The 21,641-nt window shown below is 48.0% G+C and overlaps 2 protein-coding genes across 12 annotated transcripts; one reads left to right on the top strand and one right to left on the bottom strand.

Annotated features, from left to right (window-relative positions):
* The first annotated feature begins 56 nt into the window (after positions 1–56).
* Positions 57–1,108, top strand: LOC118513973. Its single transcript, XM_036060397.1, has 3 exons — positions 57–264; positions 338–569; positions 646–1,108. The coding sequence occupies exons 1-3, from the start codon at positions 185–187 to the stop codon at positions 1,054–1,056; spliced, it is 723 nt and encodes a 240-aa protein (XP_035916290.1). The 5' UTR covers positions 57–184; the 3' UTR covers positions 1,057–1,108.
* Positions 1,088–20,233, bottom strand: LOC118513908 (E3 ubiquitin-protein ligase lubel). 11 transcript variants are annotated; one of them, XM_036060233.1, is made up of 21 exons: positions 19,722–19,857; positions 17,064–17,153; positions 16,848–16,986; positions 16,562–16,710; positions 16,102–16,272; positions 15,380–15,551; positions 15,092–15,309; positions 14,426–14,839; positions 14,153–14,357; positions 12,626–14,074; positions 11,678–11,958; positions 11,342–11,539; positions 10,293–10,649; positions 10,090–10,221; positions 9,540–10,020; positions 4,208–9,252; positions 3,392–3,964; positions 2,979–3,326; positions 2,736–2,908; positions 1,838–2,006; positions 1,088–1,308 (listed from the first exon to the last, which is right to left on the bottom strand). In XM_036060233.1, the coding sequence occupies exons 1-21, from the start codon at positions 19,725–19,727 to the stop codon at positions 1,276–1,278; spliced, it is 10,803 nt and encodes a 3,600-aa protein (XP_035916126.1). In that variant the 5' UTR covers positions 19,728–19,857; the 3' UTR covers positions 1,088–1,275. The 11 variants fall into 11 exon arrangements, with proteins under 11 accessions (XP_035916126.1, XP_035916127.1, XP_035916137.1 ...); XM_036060234.1 differs by lacking the exon at positions 1,838–2,006 and adding an exon at positions 2,084–2,252; XM_036060244.1 differs by lacking the exon at positions 19,722–19,857 and adding an exon at positions 19,864–20,233 and having other exon boundaries at positions 1,090–1,308; positions 14,426–14,548; positions 16,848–16,983.
* Positions 20,234–21,641: the final 1,408 nt, after the last annotated feature.

The following is a 21,641-nucleotide window of genomic DNA, read 5'->3' on the forward strand; positions in this document are numbered from 1 at the left end:
GCCAATTTTAAATGCTGTCAGCGCACATGCTGTCAGTTCTGCGCATACGTGCTGTCAAACAGTTGGTTTGTTTGTTGTTTACAATCCCATGCGGGATTTTCGTCAGCCCTCTCGGGACGATAGTATTTTGTGTTAAAAAACCAACTCATTTGTGTTTCTGCCTTGCTGTGTTTGTGTGTCCAACATGAAAAAAGAATTGTGGGAATTGGGGCATCAGTTGCCCGCAGACAATAAGTTCCAAGCGGTCCTGAAGCTAGCATTACTGTAAGTACACTCCGGGCCGGTGGTTTGTCGTGATGCGATTTTGAACGCTGATCGCTGAGTCGATCATTTTTAGGAAGAAATCATTCGATTCCGCCCAACTAACATCGAACCAGACCAACGACCAACATCGAAAGATGTGCCGAAAGTGCCACATATCGTGGTCGGATGGGTTCTTTTCCGTGGAGGTTATACCGAGTTGTAATCGTAGCCGGACGCAGATAGAAAAACTCTTGAGCAAAGGTAGACCGACGAAAAAGCGGCAATCGTTGATTGAGCATCTGAAAACACGGATGGGTCGTGTAGCGGTAAGTTTTTGCCAATCATCCACCTCGTTACTCTTTCAATATGCTCATCCTAGCTTGTGACATCGTTTTGCGCCAGAAATACACCTGTCTAGTATGTTCGTACAAAACTCGTATTCCGCTGGATTGGGACGCTAAGTGGGCTGCACCTCCTGCAGTGCAAACCGTTCCACAAGAAGATACCTTTAAGGAGAGCTACCACCGATGGCAAAAGGAACAGTGGCAAAAAAGAAAGCATGGAATGAACGAGAAAGCCGGCCTAAAAATACCACCACAGCTATCCAACAAGCAGCTTAAAAAATCGGGAAACTGGGTCGGGAACGCGACAGCCAGAACTCCCGCCAGCAGGAACAATCATTCAACACCCGCCAACTTTAAGCTTGTACAGTATGATCTCAAATGCTCCCTGTCGGGTAACGCGAACACTAAGCCTAAGGCGAAGTCGAAGGCTAGCAAAGCAGTAGGAAAATTTGGAGGCATCTTGAAATAGGAACAGATTTACGAATAAAAGGCCGTACAAAGCGAATGTCTAGATAAATTTATTTGATGCATATGTTTCTTAGTTTAACAAAACCCCGTTGGTTGAAAGGTGATAGGACAGGCAGGCTGGCCAGTCCTCTAGCACTGTCGTTGAATTCCTATGAAATAATCAAGTAGATTTATCTTATCCGTTGGTAGCTGGATCCTTCAGCTTCACTGGACAATTCGGCTAATTGTCAAGAGGAATTTTCTCCTTAACGAGCTGTGGGAAAGCAAGATGAAAGTAAAACAGAGGGTACGTTTATAACGATCCAAAAGGGACATACTACGACAACTAGCGACTCGTAGGTCGCGGTAAATCAGTCACGAAAGTGGACGAGCGTAGTCGTGAAGCAAAGGAGTATTAGTACGTATTAGGGGCCACGTTTTCTAAAACCACTCGTTAGTGACATTGCTATCGCTACCCAAGGTTAATGGAAAGTGCAGAAAGGGGTACGTTTGTACATTCCAACATTAACATAAAATATTTTCGTTCGGCTTGGAGCATGGTATCGTCCATTGAAATGGCAGTCAGTGCAGTCAGAATCCGCTACCGTATGTGTCCAGTGGGGTGGGGGTGGGCAGTTTCTCATGAAAGTCACATAAACCGAGAGCAACAAGCGCAACGTGGGAGGAAAACCCGTCTGCGCGGGGGGGTTGCGTTCCCAACCACCAGCCGGGCCTTTCCCATTTCTCCCCGAAAAAGCGTTTCAGCATGAAGCATCCTGTCTCTTTCTCCCTCTCGCTCTCACCTTCTGGCACATTTCCCGATAAATTTCATCGGTGTCCCAGGGACCCCGTTCCGGGAGTGGTATGCCGCGCCGGCGCAACTCTTGGACACAATCGGTTAGATCCAGTATCGGTAGCGGATCGATCTGCGCTTTCGATACCGTACCGACCAAATATTCAACGTAATGGGTTCTGGAAGAAGCAGATAGAAAAAAGAAAAAAAAACGCAACGCTTAGTGGACATCATGCTCGGAGGTCCCCGTTCTCACCTGCAGCAAGTAATCGCGATAGATGCCGTCCACCATGCCATACGGGCGCGGAGGCATACGCTTGTTGGCGCGCCGCACAATCGACTCGAGATCGTCCGCATTCAGGATGTTGATCGGATCGATGCTATTGTGCGTCACCAGGAAGCTAAGATACTCAATGTAATGCGGTCTAGAAGTGGAGGGGTGTGGGGGCGCACCGTGACCGGCGAAGGATGAAAAGTGAAGGAGGGAATGCATTAGTACTGGTCTGGATGTCCTGGGCATGGTGAAGTCTTCTTCTTTCTTGGCCTAACGACCTCTTAGGTAATGCCTGCCATTTCTGGCTTAATAGACTTAACGATACCCCGTAGTTGGATAGTCTGTCATCACTATGGGTGAACGGCCCAGATGAGATTTGAACCCCAGACCTGCCGTGTGACCACCGTGCCACGGCCCCATGGTGGAGTGATGAAGAGTATCGTTCAGTTTTCGGTCATTTGTGAACGAGAGATGGTTTCGCGAATTGTGATAACAAATGACACGAATGAAGTTCCCAAGAATTCTTGGAACAACCAAAAAATACCTAACAGCTACGCATGAGCTGGCTGAAATTCTGTACAAAAAAGCGTTTGTCCCGGTTTGAGGAGCCTAAACAGATCACCACCCAAGTTACCTGCACAATCCGGCATGATTCTCGGGTACGTCTGCACTGCAGATCATATCCATCAGACCGGCCGGTGTTTCCTTTTGCAGTGGAATGGGACACTTCATGATGGCACCTTCTCCATTCGTCAGCTCCTGTTTCATTTGCTCCGAAGGCTCGGTGTCAAAGGACACGTTGTTCATCTAAAAGACAGAGAGATCTCTGGGTTCTAAAGAACAGCGCACTATCAAACTCCTAATGCTGCATCCTTACCAGCAGCAAGTTTTGCAGATCCCGAGGCTCCTTGTCGCGCAGATAGAACAGACAGTTCCTCGGATGATGGGCATGCAGCCCCAGCTTGGCACAGTACGGCGATACACTACACTTGGCACCCATCATGAACGGTTTGTTGCATCCGTAACAGAACTCGAACTTGCATTGCGTGCAGGTAAAGTGCATACAACCTCCACGGGCCAGCGAGTAGCGGAACTTGCAATTCGGGCAGCTAATACCGTGCGTCTGCAGATGACGCTGAACACCTTCGGCCTGTAGTTCCGGGTCGTTTGCTTCCTTCCACTCGGCAAACTTATCGCACGTTAATCCTTCGTGCTGAGATTCCCACTGATGAAGAGAGAGGAGATTAATATCCACCCAGAACGAGCCTGGAAGTTCCAACTATTCCTTACCGGCTTCCGACACGAGGCACAAGTGATCGACCCACAGTCCGGACAGACCAGACGTCGCTGCTTGGGCCGCGCGAAGAATCCACTCGAGCAGTGGACACACCACTTAAAGTTGGGATCCTTCGTGAGCGTACGATCGCGGATCTTGCGCTGGAATAGATCGTGCACCTCCTCGTCGACAATGTTCTTCAGCAGAATGTCCAAGTTCGAGAAGTACTCCAGCACATCATCTTCCGTCACGTCCGGCCCGTTCAGATCCGGCTCTTTACAGTACGGACAGTTGCAGTTGGTGATCGACCGGTTGGTGATCTCCTGCGTGAAGTACTCCTTGGCACATTCGAGACAGCAAGTGTGCGTACATTTCAGCATCGACACGATCTCGTTCATCGGGAACACACCGAGACAAAGTTCACATTCCTTTTGCAGGAGATCTCGCGCTTCATCGATCGTGTGGCACTGTGTCGCGGCCCAGATCGCGTTATCTCGGGCGTATCGAAGCTCAATCAGCTGCACGGCGAGCTCTGCTTGGGCCTGAGTTTGTACTAGACCATCCTCTAGCAGCTGCTTCGCCTGGACCTGCGGGAATTAGGAAGCGGAAGACATCGTATTATTAAGACTGTCTACTGTTGTCCTTTTATTTAAGTTTAACAGGATCGGAGCAAAAACTGGTTCTTTAGCACGTTTCCAATAGTTTGAGTGATTGATGATGGGCTCTCGCAAGTCCCTCTTTTCCGGCGGGACAGAAGAGTGCTAGCTATGTGGCGAAAGGACTAGGGAGGTTCCAACAAGCACACACACGCACGCACGCACGCAACTTACTTCTGGCGGGTCACTGTTCGGTTCGTACGGTTTCACCAGGCTCTTGATAATGGTGCGCTCGCTTTCGGTGATCGTCATCCGGCTTTCGTCCTCGTCATCGGTCGTTTGGTACTCATCGCTAAAGCACGTTTCGCGATACTTCTTCTTCAGCAGCTTCTCGCACATGTACGTCGTATCGCGCGAACTGCCCGGCATCGGTTCACTCGGCCCGGGCGTGGATCTAGCCGAGGAGGTACTAGCCTCCTCGGAGGCCGGTGTGGCAGCTTTGCTCGTGGAAGCGGGCGGTGTAGCGGACGCGCGGGCGGTAAACGCCTTCGGCTGTACGAGCTTGGCCGGTTTGGGCGTAACCTTGGACGTGCTCGGTTTGGGCGATTCCTTCGCCTTGTTCAGGAACTCTTTCTGCATGTTCTTGACCGTGTTTGTTTGCACCGGTCCAAACACGCCACCACCGATCGATTTCTTGCGCGTGAGCGATGGCCGACGGCCGGTCGAATCGGCCGTGGGGGATGAGGCGTTTGCGGTGGTGGTGGTGGTGGTGGATTTCTTCTTACTTTCGAGTTTAGTTTTGGAAGCTTTGGCGTTAGCCTTCTGGCCAGTGGGAGTTGGTGGCGTTGTCGGGGAGGCACCATCCTCCGACTGCGAAGTAGCGGCGGATGCAACTTTAACGGTTAGTTTGGGGGCTTTCGATTTTGAGCGGGTGGGTGGACTCTTGATGGGGGTAGTAGCGGGGGTGGTAGTGGTGGTTGAAGCGGGGGGATGAATGTCCACATTTTGGTAGATGTTTGTGGTGCGGGGTGGTGCTTCGAGTGGAACGACTTGTGGTGGAAGAGTTTCCGTTTGGGGTGTGTGAACAATGACCTGTGATGGTTGTATTTCGACGAAGCTGGATGAAGGCTCTTCGGAAGAGGCACGAGATTGGGTACGATTGTCCGGTGCATGTCCGTTGAGCAAATGGGTCGTATTTAGCTCCGATGAAGGCTGCTCAGCTATACTAGCAGTAGTAATGGGAGCTTCAGTGTGATGATCGTCTGTCACTGGTGTGTTGGTTTTGGATGAGTTTGCAGGATCCTCAGGATCTTGTTGTTTGTGAGTAGTTTCTGGAACAGTTGTACTGATCGTGTTCTCAGTCTGTGAGTTGCTAACAACACGTTCCGCAACATCAGCCGCTGGAGTTTCCTCCGTTACATGCGGCTCTTGGGAACTCGTGGCCGAAGAATCAACAGCCTCGGGTGCTGTTCTCTCCCCAACGTTTGGTTCTTCTTTGATTGGCAGTACGGAAGTACCTTGGCTAGCAACTGACGTGATTTCTGATTCATTTGAAGTGCTCCTCTGTGTTTCTAAGGCTTCTGCTGCTGTTCCAGGAGTTTGCTCACTCTCTCGATTAGTAATTGGATCTTGATTATCTGGATTCTGGTTTGTAGTATCAGCTGCTTCTACTGCAGGCTCAATGACTTGAAGTTTGGCTCCTGCTTTAAATACTGTTGCGTAATCGGGAATGGCCGAGCTAGGACCATTCGCTTCAGCCAGCTCTAAGGCGTTTGCATTGACATACTCGGGTGCTGCATGCTGATTCGAAAGTATGTTCTGGGATTCGTCAGGAGCTACAATCGGAGATGATTGCGTTTCATTTGAAACATTCGTATGATCTTGTGTGTTTATAACGTCAGTCACTGGATGCTCTTCTGCAGAGAGTGTACGAGGAGCTGCTGGATTTACTAAACTTTGGTTCAGCTTGACATCTTCAGGTACATCTTGTGGTTGAGGAGGTGTTACTGGACCTTGGGTAACAGTCGGCAATTGCGGGTTCCTCGCCGTATCTTCAACAGCTTGAGTGATTGGAGCCTCAGTACTATTACTTCCTGCAGTCTCCATTTGATTATGAGGGCCTGCACTAAAAACACTCGCTTCAGCATTTGCTTGCTCTTGTGTTTCATCCGTTGTGCCGATTGGTTCCTCCAGGATAGCGTTCGTCCCATTCACAGCGTTCCTCTCAATAACAGAAGGTGGCTTATTATCTGTCGTCTCCGTTGAGGATGTCTTCACCGAATCGTATATCACCATTGGCGATTCCTCTGGCAACGATACGTGCTCCTGCATCGCGCGTTCTTCACCAGTTTGTTCTATTTGCTGTACAATTTTGATAAAGCCTCCAATAACTGCTTTGGCGTTCATCAACGTTTGCACATCCTTCATCGTCATCGGAAGGTTCTCGTCCGCCACCAGCGTCCGATCGCTTGATTCTTCTCCCGCGGTTGTATTGTGTATCTCAGGCACCAGGGTGATCTCACTTATCTCGCTCTGCTCTGGGCTGTTTTGAAGCGTTTCCACACTGGAAGCATGATGCAGTGAAGAGGCAAGTTCCAAAGGACCAAGCGCTTGCTCGGTTAGGTGTAGCATGTTTCTTAGCTCACCGACCGATTGTTCGATCACACTCATCGCATCGTTGAAGTCACTGTCCAGCGGAAGATCGCTCACCTCCGAGGCACTGTTTCGTTCGTTTTCCCTTACGACCGCCATATTGATGATGGGCAGAATCATCTGTGGTGGTTCTTGAACTGGGATCACTTCATTGGGCGGTTGCTCGACGCTTCTTGATTTTCCGTTGGCAGAATCGATGATGGTCATCTCGGAGAACATTACCGATCCATCATCGTCATCGTCTTCGTACTCGTAGAAATCTCCATTCTCGTCCACATCGTACTCTTCGTTGGAATCCCACTCTTCTTCCTCCTCCTCCTCCTCCTCCTCGCCTTCCCATTCGTCTTCGTACTCGTCCTCGTAATATTCTTCCCCGTACGCTGCGTCATCCTCGTTGAACGTTGCTATGTCGGAGTTGATCTCGTCCTTCATTTGTTGAATGAGCCGCTTGGTGTCCAGAACTAGCTCGGAAAGATTATTGGCGAGCTTGGAGCTATGCCTGATTACGTCTTCTTCTTCATTATCTTCTGATAATATGGACGATGTATCCGGGACAGGATCGTTTGTAACGGGGGCAGAAGCTGTAGGTTGAGGCTCTATTACTGTAGTCGGATTAGCTGGAGTTTCCTCTACTAGAGTCTTCTCTACTTGAATCACTTCACTTTGTGGTTGTTCTGGCAGATTTGGTGCCTTTATATCTGAAATTGAAGCTTCAGCTACTGGCTGGATCTCTTCGGCAGCATTTGTTTTGATCGGTTGATCCTGGCTCATATTCGAACTGCTCAAAGAAAGATCTTGAGGCTCAACCTTCGCTGGTTCTTCTACAACTGGCTGAATAACAGCAGTAATAGCTGGTTCTGAAGGTTGTAGAGGAGGTTCTTCTACCATACTTGGCACAACAGATGTAGAATCTTGCGTTTTAGGCTCTTCTACTGTAGGTGCACTAATCACAACAGCATCAGTATTGATTGTTTGCTGAGGAGCTTCTTCAGCTGTGTTCGGACTCTCCAGTACCGGGTCTTTCACTGCTAGTTGTTTAGGTTCTTCCCTGACTGAATCGATTACAGCACTGGAATCCGTTATTGCACCAGCAATCGAGTCCGGTTCATGCATTACAACCTGTTGTGGTTCAACCACATTATCCGCCTCAGAAGAATCTCGCTTTGGAGGCAGATTGATGTAGATAGGCTCATTTATGATCTCAAAATCTTCCGGATCCTCTCCTTCGCCGACTTCATCTCCTACCTCAATGGCATGCTCGATCCGCTCAATATTGTCCACCACGTGTCGCAATTCCGCCACATGATCGATAGCAACCATGGAGGCTTGAATTGGTTTCGAGTTTGTGACCAGTACTTCAAAGTCACTCTCCGAAGAGCTCTTGACAGGGCGTCGGTAGAGATAATTGTTCTTGTTGACGGGAATGCGCGATCCTCGTCGTTTCTTGACTCCCTTCTTCTCAGCTGCTATTTCTGCTGGTGGCGTTAACTCTTGGGCAGCTTGCTGGGGAAGTTCCTCTTGATCATTAGCTAAAGAAGCGTGATTCTTGACCAGATGTGGAGATGCATGCCTTTCCTCATTAGACGAATTCTTCGCTTCTGTCTCGATCTGTTGTACTGGTTGAAGCTCCTTCGAAGGAGCCTTAGTGAACAGATGCATCAGCTTCTCATTGATCGACACCAAATCGTAATAGTCAGTGGACTCCGCCGTTTGACGTGCTTCGTCGGAGCTGCTATCGATCAGATAGCTGCTCCGCTTCATCTGGTCAAACACGGTAGTTGTTTTCTCGTTTCGGATCGCACGTTCAAGAAATTTCTGAATATTGGCATACTCATCCATTTCATCTGGAGCTGATGACTGTTGTGTCTTCACCTTCGTCGGTGGCTGACGCTCGGGGAAAACTACCGGCGTGTCGTCGGTTTTATCGAATGGAAAGTAATGAATGTTACTGTAATCGTTCTCAGTGTATTCGGCCCGCATCAACGTCTCGCGTATGTCGTCTTCCAATGATTTTGGTTTCGTCCGTAGATTCACCTTTACCGCGTCCAGCTCCTGCCGCACCTGTTGGACCAGGTTCGGCAGGATGTCCTGTATGTTTTCCTGTACAAAGTCACGTACGTCGTCCTCGATGGTTCGATCGGGATTGGGCGAATGGTTCGGAGTTGGCTTGCTGTTCGCACGTACGGGAATGGGACTTTTGCTCATGATACGCTGATCACTTGCCTGCGATCGTATTGAGGTTGCCGATGGAGACCTGGAGCTGGGTTCGGCGTCTACCAGCTGGCTGAGCAGTTGCTGTATGTTGCGCAAAACCGTTCCGTTGGTGGACTCTTGCTTTCGTTCCATTTGCATGATCAGTGCCTCGATGTCCTTTAATATTTCCGTATTGGAAGCGGATGTCGCGCGTTCTTCACATACCTCTTCGCGTGGATCTTCCTCCGGAGGTGGTGATGACGTTGCTGGTGCTGTGTTTTCGTGTTCCGTTAGCTCCTGCAATTCAGGCTCTATGTCCTCTTTCGCGGATTGCAAGTCTTGCTCCGGAGCTTGCTCTGGTTTCTCGGACGCTGATCCTACTCCAAGCAATTCCTGTTCCACATGGGCACTGATAAACTGTTGAATTTCGCTGCCTAGGTTCGACGCCGTCCATCCATCCAGATTTACAATAAGGGAAGGAATTATCACAAACACGCAAAGGGAGTTACAGGATGTTCAACCGGGTCAGGGACGATACGTATACGCAACACACACACACATAAACACAGCATTCGTACAGGATTTCCACCCGGTGTTCGGCAATGCAAATATAAAAAAAAAAACACGGGAAAAGGGAAAGAAAAAACTAGCATTAATACCACTGGACCACACACTACTACCCCTCCACGCTACAAGCCGCATCAGTGCGACCGTTTCTTACTGATTCCGGTGCGATCCTCTTGGAGCGCTTGGTGTAGCAGCAAGTTGCCACTATCGTTGTCGGCCCCGCTCGGTGGCCCCCAGATGCGCATCAGGAACGGTTTGAGCTGCGTTTTGCTTAGCTCGACCAGCGCCAGCTCAAGGTTGCCGTGGTGCGCCGTCAGACTGGTGACGATGTCCTCCCGGGTGAAGTTGCCCTTCGAGGCGATCTCACGATATTTGCGCTGCCGCTGCTCGATACATTCCGTGATCGCACGCCAGATGTTGCCTTTATGCATTTTGAGTGCTTCCCGAGCTTCCACGGTCGAGATGGTGCCGATGGTGTTTTCTCGCTTTTCGTGCCCATACTTGGTGGCCAATGTTTGTACGGTTTCGATCAGTTTGTTCCAGTTGCTGCGAAGCCACTGGACCGGATGCTTCTCGCCACAGTGATTCATAGCAGCTTGCAACTCTTCGGCGGTAAATTGGTATCGCTCTGCTTCCTGAATGAGTTCGGTTGGCATTAGTAAGCAATAAATGGGAAGCCTTAGAGCTTGAGAGTTAAGATTTACCCGCAAAAGAAGTGTCATCTCCGAAGGCTCTTCTTTAGTTGTTGTACCATTCTGCATCTCTTTGGATTGCTCTCTCGCGAGCTGAGGCACCGCATCCTCGGGATCTTGATGGTCGTCCATGGCTTTTGATTGCTAGAAATTCGAGGAACAAAAGGCTCAAGTTAGTACGCTCTCCAGGCTCGTATCTACAGCAGGAAAGGGACCATTGTCACCATCGGTTTCTTCGGTTGTCCACTACCAGCAGGCAGTGTGGTGATCTTCACCGGTGCCTTCGAATCTATGTGACGTAGATCGTTAAATGTGCGATACATGTTCTCCTCGGGAACTGCTGCCGGACGGCCCGTAGCACCGAGAGTCTGAGTCGCGGCCGTTTGAATGATCTGATGGATGGCACGGTCCAGATAGGATAGGCTTTCATCCTGCTGCTGACCGTAGCGATGAGATGGGGCTGATGGTTGTGACGGATGGGACGTTTGATGCAGTGCTTGGTTGGCGTGGTACCGCGACGAGCTCTGCAGACCTGGCTGAGGACTCAGTTCGTGTGGTGATGGTGGTAGACTCTAGAACGTGATCGTGAACGGTGTTCCATCAGTTACATGTTGGATCGTGATCTCGTGAGGTTTTTTGGGAATATTAATTGCACAACATTAATAACATAAGCTCGGAGGCACACAGCTCGGAGCCTACGCTTACCGATTCTAGCTAAATAGCCACCGACACTCAAAACTACACTGTCGCGTGCGGCCTGCAGTGTACGCCTATTTCTAACGTTTGCCCTTCGGAAACGATCAATCCTCGATCGGGTATTAGTGGTGGACAATCGCATAAATCGTATCAGCGCTATCCGCTAATATGACGTCATTGCCGACGCCACACACCTTCTACCGAACGTCCACGGTAGCAAGGAAGTGGCTCTGAAGCAACACTACCGCATATTTAACGAAGAGCGTCGTCGCATCGTATGAGTGAGCTATTTTTGTGCATAACGTTTTCATACTGCCGCACACTGCCAAAAGTCGGCGTGACGAACGGGAAGACCATAAGGAAGCGTCTCGTTAATGAGCTGTTTGGTGCGATGGCTGATGCGTCTTGGTGCGTTTCGTTACAAGACGCAGGCCAAAAATAGACTATCAACAACAAAGCGTCTGTCAGCGTGATGAAATAATGAAGTGTGTCGCGATAATGAACACCGCTGCATAATCATCGTGCGTCTGGGAGAGATAGCTAAGGGCCGTTGCTTTTCATGCCTTACCTGCGTATCGCTCGAGATGCTGTTGCGACTTGCAGGACGCTCAACTTGGAGAAGCTGCGGTGTGGCAAGCGAGTACGATCGCTTGTAAAGTGCTGACGTTGTTTGGGTTTGTTCCTGGGGCGGTTCGCTGTCGGACTTATCGACGGATTGATGTTGGGTGGCAATTTCATGACGCACCTGCTCAAATGAGTCATATGTCTGGTAGTGATGGCATGACAAAAGATGCATTAAGGGAATGGCTCTGGGTGTATTTGAGGTCACCTAGCTTGAACTATTGATTCTCATCCGATATTGATAATCAAGACTACTCTTCATCAAAAATTGGCTCTCCCTTACCTGAGTGGACATATCTTGTGGAGGTGGTGATGTCCCGATCGAAGCTCTGACTCGCAATGTTTCCTCTGCCGTCGCTGGCATGGCTCGAACCTCAACAATTTCCCTCGGAGGCGAAGGACCGCAACCTGTGGATACCTTTTCCTTAACAATCCTTTTCTCAACGTGGTCAGTTTCGTCAGTGGGAATCTCAACTGTTTCCTGCTTGAGCCCATCGCTAAACGACTTGACAACCTCGCCCCCAACAACCTGGTCCATCTCGGTGTCCATCTCGTCGTCAACATCTAGAACGAGAGAGAACACGAGAAAAGACACGGTTCCGATTAAAACGATCAACATCAAACACACAAACGGGGACATTTCGGGATGGAAATTGCTCCTTCGCATCGTTCACGGTTGGTGTACATTTTGCACGAGAGCCAGTGCGGCCTTTATTGAGGTTATGCAACACGTTTATAAATTCCACAGTTCGCACTAACTTACAAAAAACTGGGGTACTGGGGTTTCGATTAGCAGTAACGTGGGTAACGATCGTGCTGACGTTTGGTAGGTTAAAATCTTATTAAAATCATATTGGAACAACAACAAAAAACACTCAGAGACGCGACATTATTACTAAAATGGACGGCGATTCTTGAAGGGTTCAACCTAGTACTCGGTTCCCAGGATTCTTAACGTAAGACATGTAGCTGATAAGTGTGGGCTCACGATTAACGGACAGAAGGGATCACGTCTATTAGAAGATGTCTATCATTACCGGGAAGGCTTTGTCTGGGAGCAGCGCGTGGACACACAGTCCTCAAAAATGGATTTGGTGCACATAGGTGAATGCGGGTGGTGCTTTGCGTGCTTATTACCGTGCTCAGGGGTTACAGTGAAAAGGGTGGACAATGGTTTTGCTCTACTACTTCGCTTTAGTGCCGGGCCAAAAGGATATTTTACGAATCCTACCTTTCTTCTTCGTTTCTCCTGGGGGCTTACCGTTGGTCGGCTTCTGGGGCGGTACGATCTGCAGCTTCACCTCGGTAACCTGAGGCGTCTCCTGGACAACGTCTGGTGGCGGTGATCGAGTGTGTGGTTCGGACTCCGACCGGGCCACACCGCTTACCACACCGATCGTGGCCGTTTTGCAGCAGATGGCACATATCTTCACGCCGGGCTCGTTGACGTACGTACAGAACTCACACTCCCACTCACGGTCCGGTGTGACGGGGGCTGGCGGAGGTGGTGAATGTTCCGGGATGTCCGTGTGGTCGTACTCCACCTCCGATCGGGTGTCGTTGATGATGTTCTTGATCTCGACCGTCTTCAGATGCCTCTGCTCGTCAGAATCCGATTTCGTTGGAGAGATGGTACGGAACTCGAGCAGTCCATTTACAATCTGTTCCGGTTCGGGCTTCTTTGCCGGCTTTTCCTCGTCCGATTCGTTGGCGATGAACTCGGTGCTGGAGTTCTTACGCAGACGCTGTTGTTTTGAGGCGAAACGTCTTCTCTGCTCCGATCCATCCGTATCCGGTGTGTGTGAATCGGAGGGGATCTTTTTGGGCGCGGCACCTACAACTTTGGAGCTCGGGGACTTGGTGTCACTCTTTCGTCGCTGCTTCTCACGCCCGTCCGAATCGGAGCTTGGTATGGGTTTCTTTGTTGCTGGAGGTACTGGGGCAGCCTTACTCTTCTGCTGTTTGCGACGGTCCTGATCCGGCTCGGAATCGTTCGTGTGCGAATCGGATGTCATGCGCCTCGAAGCGGTCAGATTGTTCTGAGCCGCCTTCAGTTTAGCCTGTCGTCTACGCTCAAAGTCCGCATCGGAATCGTTCGTCAGCGAATCGGAGTTGATTTTGCGCGGTGAACTGATGCTTTCGTTGCCGGAGCGTGATCTATTCGAGGCGCCACGTCGACCTTCCGGCTCAAGATCGGACTCGTTGGTGAAGGAATCGGATGGCTCTTTACGGGGCGATGAAAGAGACATCTTGTCGAAGCGATCGCGTGTCAACTCTTCACGATCGTAACGAGCAGCCGGAGCCGTGATCTTTCTCGACACTGGGTAATCGATCAGCGAACGAGCTGAGGATCCAGCCCCCGGACGACGCTCTCGGTTGAACCGCGAATGTTTTACACTCGATGCACGCACGAAGGATTGTGCTGGTTGTAGTTCAGGTTCGTCGAAATCGATGCTGCTGGTCGAGTTGAGACGCTCTCGGCGGCGGCGATCACCACCACGTCCTCGGGAGCGGTGGAATCCATCATCCGAATCTTCATCGTCGGTAAGGTCGTCGATGAAGCTGTTGCGGTTGAGATTGCGCATGGACATGGTGGATTTACGTGACTTGATGCTGAGTGCCGGTGAAGCAGCACGCGATCGGGAGTTCGCTCGGGATCTTGGTGGAGGCATGGCGACACCTGGTGGAGGACGAGAAGTAGAAAGCGATTGAGATGAGACTGAGATGTGCTCTGGATGTTTGCTTAGTGCGAGCGTACCTGGCATCATAGGCATCATACCCATTGGGTAGGGATACATGCCATTCCAAGCGTTGCCCCACGCTGGTGGATATCCCGAGGGGTCCTGCGGTGGATATCCGTGCGGTAGATTGAGACTCATGTTGGACCCGTTCTGCGATCCTCGTCCCATCCAGGCATTCATCTGATTCCACTGCATCGGATTGAAGTGTGCCATGGACTGAGCCTGGAATATAGAACATCCAGATTAGTTCCCAAATGCTCTGAAACTGGTCTTCAGCAACATCTCCTAACCTGATGCAACGGGTTGAATCCCCACATGTTGGGCTGTGGCGGTGGTGGCTGATGCAGGTTGAACGTACTGAGACTTCGAGGCCCGCTAGGCATCTGCGGCATCGCATCGCCAAACTCCGAGTGCTGTATAGGAGAGACAGACGGTGCATTACTATTGCCCGGTGAGCTCGTCAGATCGTGGACATAGCCTGCACCCGGTCCGTTCGGTGCCCCCGGGACGGACAGTAGATTAATGCCCGAAGCAACACTGCCAGATCGTATTCTGGGTGCCGGCGGGTTAAGCCATCTCGAATGCAACTGTTGCGAAGATGGTATCGGCTGATGCTGCTGGTGCTGCTGGTGCTGGAGCTGCTGGTGCTGAAAAGCACCCGATGGCTTGTTGCGGAAGCTGTTTGATGACTCAGTGGCGGATGACTGTAGTTGAACCAGGACAGTTACACAGAGAAGCAGATTGATGAGAAAAAGCAACAATTTGGTACAATTTTGTTATTCCCCTCGGAGGAATTGGACTCGTGTCACATAGTGCGTTTCAAATCGTACGTCGAAAGCGATGATTCTGACAGCCCACAGACACAGATGAAGTTGACACTGACCAACCAAAACACCAAAAACAACAAAATCCAAAATTCGGCATTCGCCCACTCCCAAAAGCTTCGCATGCGTTACCTGCAGGTCCGTGTTGGACGTAAGACTCGCTCGTCTACTGCGATCTCCGTCAGACTTCATTGCTTCCTGGTGCTGTCGGTAGCGTTGCTGTAGCAGCGTCATACGATCCAAGGTGGCGGCCGTATTGCTTTGGATCTTTTCCATCGTGGTCGAAACGGATCGGTTGGGCCCGATCGAAGGCGAACGTTTCGAGACGGTATCCAAGGATGAGTTGGAAGCTGAAAGAGAAGAGAAAGGATGAATTTATTTCGATAAATGAACTTATAGGAACAACGGAAATGAACTTACAATGAATTTTATTCTCCGGAGGGTCAGGCAGTGGCCTGTTCGACGGATGAATGAAGCGCTTTAGGGAGTTCATTTTTTCTCGCAAGGAGAGAGCGGGACTCGGCGGCGGTGGAGGCGGCTTCTGCTGTTGCTGCTGCTCCGGCTGTCCTTGTGGACAGACTCCATGTTGCGTCTTCAGGAAGAGATGGTCGGGAATGTAAATAGGAAAAGAGAATTATGCAGCAAGCAGATTTTCTTCTTTGAGAGAATTGATTATCGAAAGCTTTCAATAGAAACAATGGTAAGTAGCTTCTATTTTAAGTAGTCTAAGTGTTAGAGCTTCTACTAACCAAAGCTAAAGCTGCGGGGCAAAACTTCTTTAAATATTCAAAATTCAATAATAAAAAACACATGCACATTGTTTTTAGGAAAGCAAAAATAGATAAGTTGTATTTCGATTTCGTTGTTTCTTTTTTGAACATTTGCTATTAGTTCATTTTGTCTAAAAGCGTTTAGTTTATAAAAAAAGGGATTTTTTTCTATAGGAATCATCATAGTATTTAGTGAAGCTTAATTTTTGTTATTTGAGTCTGCTTGTTTTAGTTATTCCTTTCTCCACCCTTCTTTTTGTTTTAGTTCGTCCAATATTTTTGGATTTTCCTCTATTTGTCCCTATCCAAAAGTAGGTGTCTGTGTGGGTGGCCAGTCAACAACCGTCCTCACGAAAGTATGCAGCGCCGTACCTGCTGGTCCTGCTTGCGGCCAAACATGGGACTGGGAAAGTGGAAGCTTCCGGGGCGCTTGTTCCTTCTCGGCGGCGGCAGTGGCCCGCTCGATCCGGCCTCACCTTTCGGTGGCAGCGGCGGTTTCACCATGCTCGGGGCCGGCGACACAGCCGCGGGTGGTTCGATCGGCTGCGAAGAAGAAAGATACGGTACGGAAGTGCACAGAGGTTGGGTTCGGCTCGCGCAATTGCTTGGGATTGTATTCGGAAGCTTGCTTCGGAGTGATTCGGGATGAAGAAGTTTCGAGTGAGAAGATGTAGGCCACCACCATTCGAGTCCAGCGTGGTTTATGGTGGCCAGTGTGGAAATTGGAATGAGATCGAAACACTTTCAAATGGGCACAAAATGGCATGCATTCATCGGGATGGAACGAACAACGAAAATGACTACGAAGCGCCGTCCACCAACACGGCCTTACCTTTCTGACATGTGTTTGGCGTTTCGGGTGTCGATGGTAACGATCGTCGCAGGACACACAGAACAGATTCTGGTCGCACTGTTCGCAGCGTACGACGGGCGCAACGGAACCGCACAGATCGCACTTCATCACGGTGAGCCGTTTGATGTCTGTATCCGTTCCCAGGGATGGTTGTTTTCCGCAACATGGAGTCGAGAAGTTAAATGCAGACAGGAAAATATTTGTATTAGCAAGAGAGACGGAGAGAGAGAGAGCGAGAGAAAAAGCGAGTTTTAAACTCTTCTACCTGGCGACTTGAGCGGTACTGGAGGTGGAGCATTGGAATATTGCTGCTGGTTCGCCACATCGATGACCTCATACTCGGGATCGTTGTTGATCGGTGGCGGTGGAGGCGGTGGACCAACACGATCGCTGCTTTCGGTCTGCTTTCGGATAGTGAAGGAAACGATTTTTAGCACATTGTAGAAGCTATGGAAAATCTTTGGAAATTTTATCTTCTTACCACCCAAGCAGGCATGTTCCGGCCGCGGAATCTATTCGAAGGACTTGAGGCCATACTATTTGACTGGGTTGTGGTAGACTGTCGATTGTTCTGTTTGGAAGAAAGTGATTTAAGGGGTTGGTTAAAGAGATGTATCACATTTAAAACTTAAATAGAAAGAAGAATCAATTAGAATCCTTAATTCATCATCCGTTTGTACAGTGACCGATCAAATTATTTACTTTCCCGATCACTTATCAACTGCAAACAAACAGACCGTACGTGTCTCACAATCACCGCCGCCAAAAACCAATTTTGCCACAAGATGGTGATTTATTTTTAAACATTATTTACATTCAAGTTGCATGTACGGTTGCGTCCGCAGTGCGAGTGTGGCGCGTTTGTTGAGAAGGTAAGGTACGTGTACGCGGTGCAAACATTCCATTGCACTTATCGCTCGAGTTCAGTGTCTAATGCGTGATGTTGCGTGGATTTTCCTCTCTCCCTCTCTCTCTCTCTCTCTCTCTCTCTCTCTCTCTCTCTCTCTCTCTCTTCCCTCTTTTTGTTGCTCCTTTCCTTTCAGTGTAAGCGGTATGGGTGTGTTTTGTTTATTTGTGTTATTCACTTTCGGTAATTTAGGGAAAGCATCTGCCGAGAGATGTGCGTGAAATCATGGAGGCGCATGGTACTTTTCATAATTAGAAGCAAAAAAATATGTTTCGTGTTTGAATTTGCAACTGAATGTATTGTAAGGAATGGTAGGAATTTTTAAGTCCCATTTGAGTAAGTATAAATATATATATAAAATCATGATAAATTAGATATTTAAAAAAAGGATTTTTTTTATAAGCGTTTTTTGTATTGTTTTTATGTTGTAGCTGTTGAAAGAATCGCAAAATTATTTCTGCTTTTATTTCCATATTTTTATTTTTGAGAAACTTGTGGAAAACATCTACTAACACATTTTAATACTAAGAATACTTTTAGTTATGGAGGCGCATGGTGCTTTTCATATGTGAATTGAAAAAAAAATAGTTCTTTGAATTTGATTTACATAACAGTTTATGATAAATTTATCTATTTTGTATTTATTTTATAAAGAGAACCATAAAAACATTGAAAAAGGGTCAAAAACAAGAAATTTTACAAGATGACAGAGTAGACTACTAATGAAACTTAAGAGAACCATTGTAATGACAAAACACACACAATTTTTCCTGTATATGCTACAGACTTTATGATGCCCATCTGCTATGTATTTATCTTCCCCTCGCATTATCACAATAATCGTAACAGCTACACCATCACGGCTCCATGAAACGAGGTTAATGTTTATCACACGAAACAGGAAGACTTGCTGAAACTCCGCTTCAACTTCGACACTATCAGACTTGTAGTTTGGAGCATTATTCACTCTCGATCACGATCACAATCGGTTGGAGAATTTCACGATTCTCAACGCGAGTCCAAAAATAAAACATTCCACATGTTTCCCACTGCTGGAAAAACGTGGCTCAAAACACCAGCTGCGGTACACGAAAACATCCATTTGTTCAAACTGATGGCGAGAACAGGCTAGCGTCGCACCATAAGTCACAAACGAAATTAGAACCCGTGCGACATTGCGGGCCGTGAAGTTGTTGTGCGAATTTATTTAAAGCGATTCGGGCGGTTCCCGTTCATTGACTGGCGGTGCTATAGGCCGACATCGCAAAAACCTTGCACCTAGCACAAGTTCAGGAGTGAATCGTCAACCTTCAAGGAAAGAAGAAGCAACAAGTTTGCAAAAAAAAATCAACGAAATCCATTGCGTCAAGGATTTCAAAATCGAAACGGAAACGGACGTAGGTGATCGATTAGAACGTAAATGTAAGTCTCACGCCCACTTGTATGAAGACACGATATTTAAAGAAATTAAAAATGCGAGGCAATAATTATTCACACTTATTTTTGTAGGCCTACACCTGGTTTGTACGTCTGAACCTCTGCGAGTGATTTATTATATAATTCTCTCCAACACTAGCTCACGTTGTTTATAGTCGCTCAGTGCACATTGTAAGTGGATTAATTGCTATAGCACGAGATCTCAGAGTCGTCACATTTCCGCATTCCACAGTTTAATCTCAAAATGATTCTCACAAGACACGATACACTGATGTGGTGCGTCTCTGCATGGCAGGCGCCACACAGCTCTGAGTCTCACAGTCTCTCCAGACGCACCACTGCAACCGTGAAGTAGGAATGTCACTTCATCTGTACGACCATAAGCACACACATCTCACGGCATTCGCTTCTCTTACGACACAACACTTCTCACATTCGGGCCGGTAATGTCAGAGATCGTTCGAAGCGGAGATTTGGCCGATGATGACCACAGTGATCAAGCCGGCGGCACTGTGTTGAGCGGTGTTATCGCTGGGTAAGGGGGGGCTGGGAGTGGTGGGAGACACACAACAGAAGAGCGGGCCGGACGACACAACGTATCGAGACCCACTAAAATGGTACCGATTTTCTATTTTTAATATAATCCTAGTGCAGGCAGACGGCCCAACCTGGGGGCAGACAGTTAGCGCACATACACGCACGCACACAAACACATAGATATACTCGGTTTGGCAATGCATGGGCACCATAATTCCACACCATCTCCACACACACACACACACACACATCACTTACGCTCATCGCAATCGCATCTGCGAGCCCGGGAGCGCTATATTAATAAAGTGACGATTATTCGGAAAATTGGTTTTCACTTTGATTGCAAAATGGCGATTTTAATTGGCTGAAAAATCACACTCAAAGCACCATTTTCGTTCACCTTTTCCTATGAGCAGAGTGGCGGTGAGCGATGAGCTAAGCCGAAAAGTCTAGACGAATGCTGATGATCGGTGGAAAATTGACCAGGATAATCATATCCACCTGAACACTTTTCACTACTCTCACACACACACACACGCGATTTTTCTGCTTAAGTTAAAATTGTTTAAATAGATTCAAGCTGCTTTTTTGGCAAATTCCAGGTGTAACTTCTTCGATCGCACGCGATTCGACTTGCACCGGGAGAGTGAAAATAGAAAATTTTGCTCTCGTTTCGCTTTTTTTATATAACTTCACCACCGGATATGATGCGGGGCCGTTACCGAGCCGAGACCGAGATGCGTACGCGCCGAGATTCAATCACTTACTGGTGAAAGTGACTGAGCTAAGTCGATGGTAGAAATGAGAGAGAGAGTGGGAGAGATCAGTAGACTGATAATTGCTCTCGTTCTACACGAATTTTGGCACATTAGATGATGGAAGTGTTATGAACATATTCCATAAAAAATTGTAATAATTAATAGATAATTTATTTTGTGAAGGAGCTGATTTCAAATGATTATATTGACTCTTGTACAGTTATGGTTTAGTTTTTGAGTTGTAGTTTTTTTTAGATGTTTGTGAGGATTGCATTTAACTATTAGATGTATTATAAGTGTTTATAGGGTAAGGATAGTATAACATCTATTTTATTTTATTTGAATACATAAATGAAGCAAATTTATTAAATTATAGCAATCAGAAAGACATTTTTATGTCTTCTTAAGCCAGACCTTATCAAACGCAACCCAAAGAAGTGTACAATTTTTGCCACCAAATCCAACTATCCTAAGCTAGGTACGTCCGTTGCATCGATCGAGCGATTTTGCGCCGTTCGTTTACGCTCCCGAAAACACACCACCAGCCGGCAGACGGTGCGGTTTTGAAAGAGTCCTAATTTTAGCCGAACTTTTCCGCTTGACTTACGGTGTGTGCTTGCCCCGCACGCTTGCACCGACGCGCGGATGTTGAGAGGATCATGTTTTTTTGCCGACAAACGTTCGGTTCGGCAGCACGTTTCGAAACCGGCGCGCGGATTTCACTTTTGCGTCATAGCCGGTCGTGCCACGTCAAATGGTTTGATGAATGTGTTATGGGGGGTTAAGAGACGGAGAAGGTGGGAAGTATGTAAGGACGTGGTGGGATGATTTGATCACTCATCGGTGTTGTTAAATTGTCAAACCACTAACCCAAGGACGAGATGGATGGAGGCGCCTGGTAGTTTACGAAATATAAGCGTCAAGAATAATGGTTTATTAAGACACACAATATATTCCAATATGATATTAACGAAAAAAAGAGCTTAATATGTCTTGAGATTGTTGTGGTTCTCATAGCTCGAGTCAAAAATCCTTTGATAAACTAAAGAAGAACATTTATTTGTACAAAACACCAGGTGTCTCCATCGAACGCACTACGCGGTGGAAATGTAACAATGTTTTCTTTTTTACCTTTGCTACAAACCTATTCTTATCACCCCTCCTATCCTCTGATACGGAAATAAAACCCACAGTTTTCTTAACATAGACCTTGCCAAAGTCAAACATCGAACCGTGAAGAGCATTGACAGCCGAGCCTTGCGTTCCATTTTATCGTCATTAACCTTTGCCCATTTTTTTCGTTGCTTTCGTACTGCTGTGTGCGTGTGTGTGTGTATGTGATTGCGCCAACAACCCATTCACGGTTTCCATCCCCCATGAGCAGAGAAGCTTTTTCGTTTTTGTTTTTATGACCTCGTTC

This window comes from Anopheles stephensi, chromosome 3, assembly GCF_013141755.1.
Source record: "Anopheles stephensi strain Indian chromosome 3, UCI_ANSTEP_V1.0, whole genome shotgun sequence".
Taxonomy (NCBI): domain Eukaryota; kingdom Metazoa; phylum Arthropoda; class Insecta; order Diptera; family Culicidae; genus Anopheles; species Anopheles stephensi.

Coding starts and splice junctions, on each gene's coding strand:
- LOC118513973 (XM_036060397.1), top strand. CDS start 185: ATGAAAAAAGAATTGTGGGAATTGGGGCATCAGTTGCCCGCAGACAAT. Junction 265..337: donor GTCCTGAAGCTAGCATTACT/GTAAGTACACTC, acceptor GATCATTTTTAG/GAAGAAATCATTCGATTCCG. Junction 570..645: donor CACGGATGGGTCGTGTAGCG/GTAAGTTTTTGC, acceptor GTTTTGCGCCAG/AAATACACCTGTCTAGTATG.
- LOC118513908 (XM_036060233.1), bottom strand. Junction 14,075..14,152: donor TATGATGCCTATGATGCCAG/GTACGCTCGCAC, acceptor GTCCTCCACCAG/GTGTCGCCATGCCTCCACCA. Junction 1,309..1,837: donor ATCGGGAAATGTGCCAGAAG/GTGAGAGCGAGA, acceptor GCTTTCCCACAG/CTCGTTAAGGAGAAAATTCC.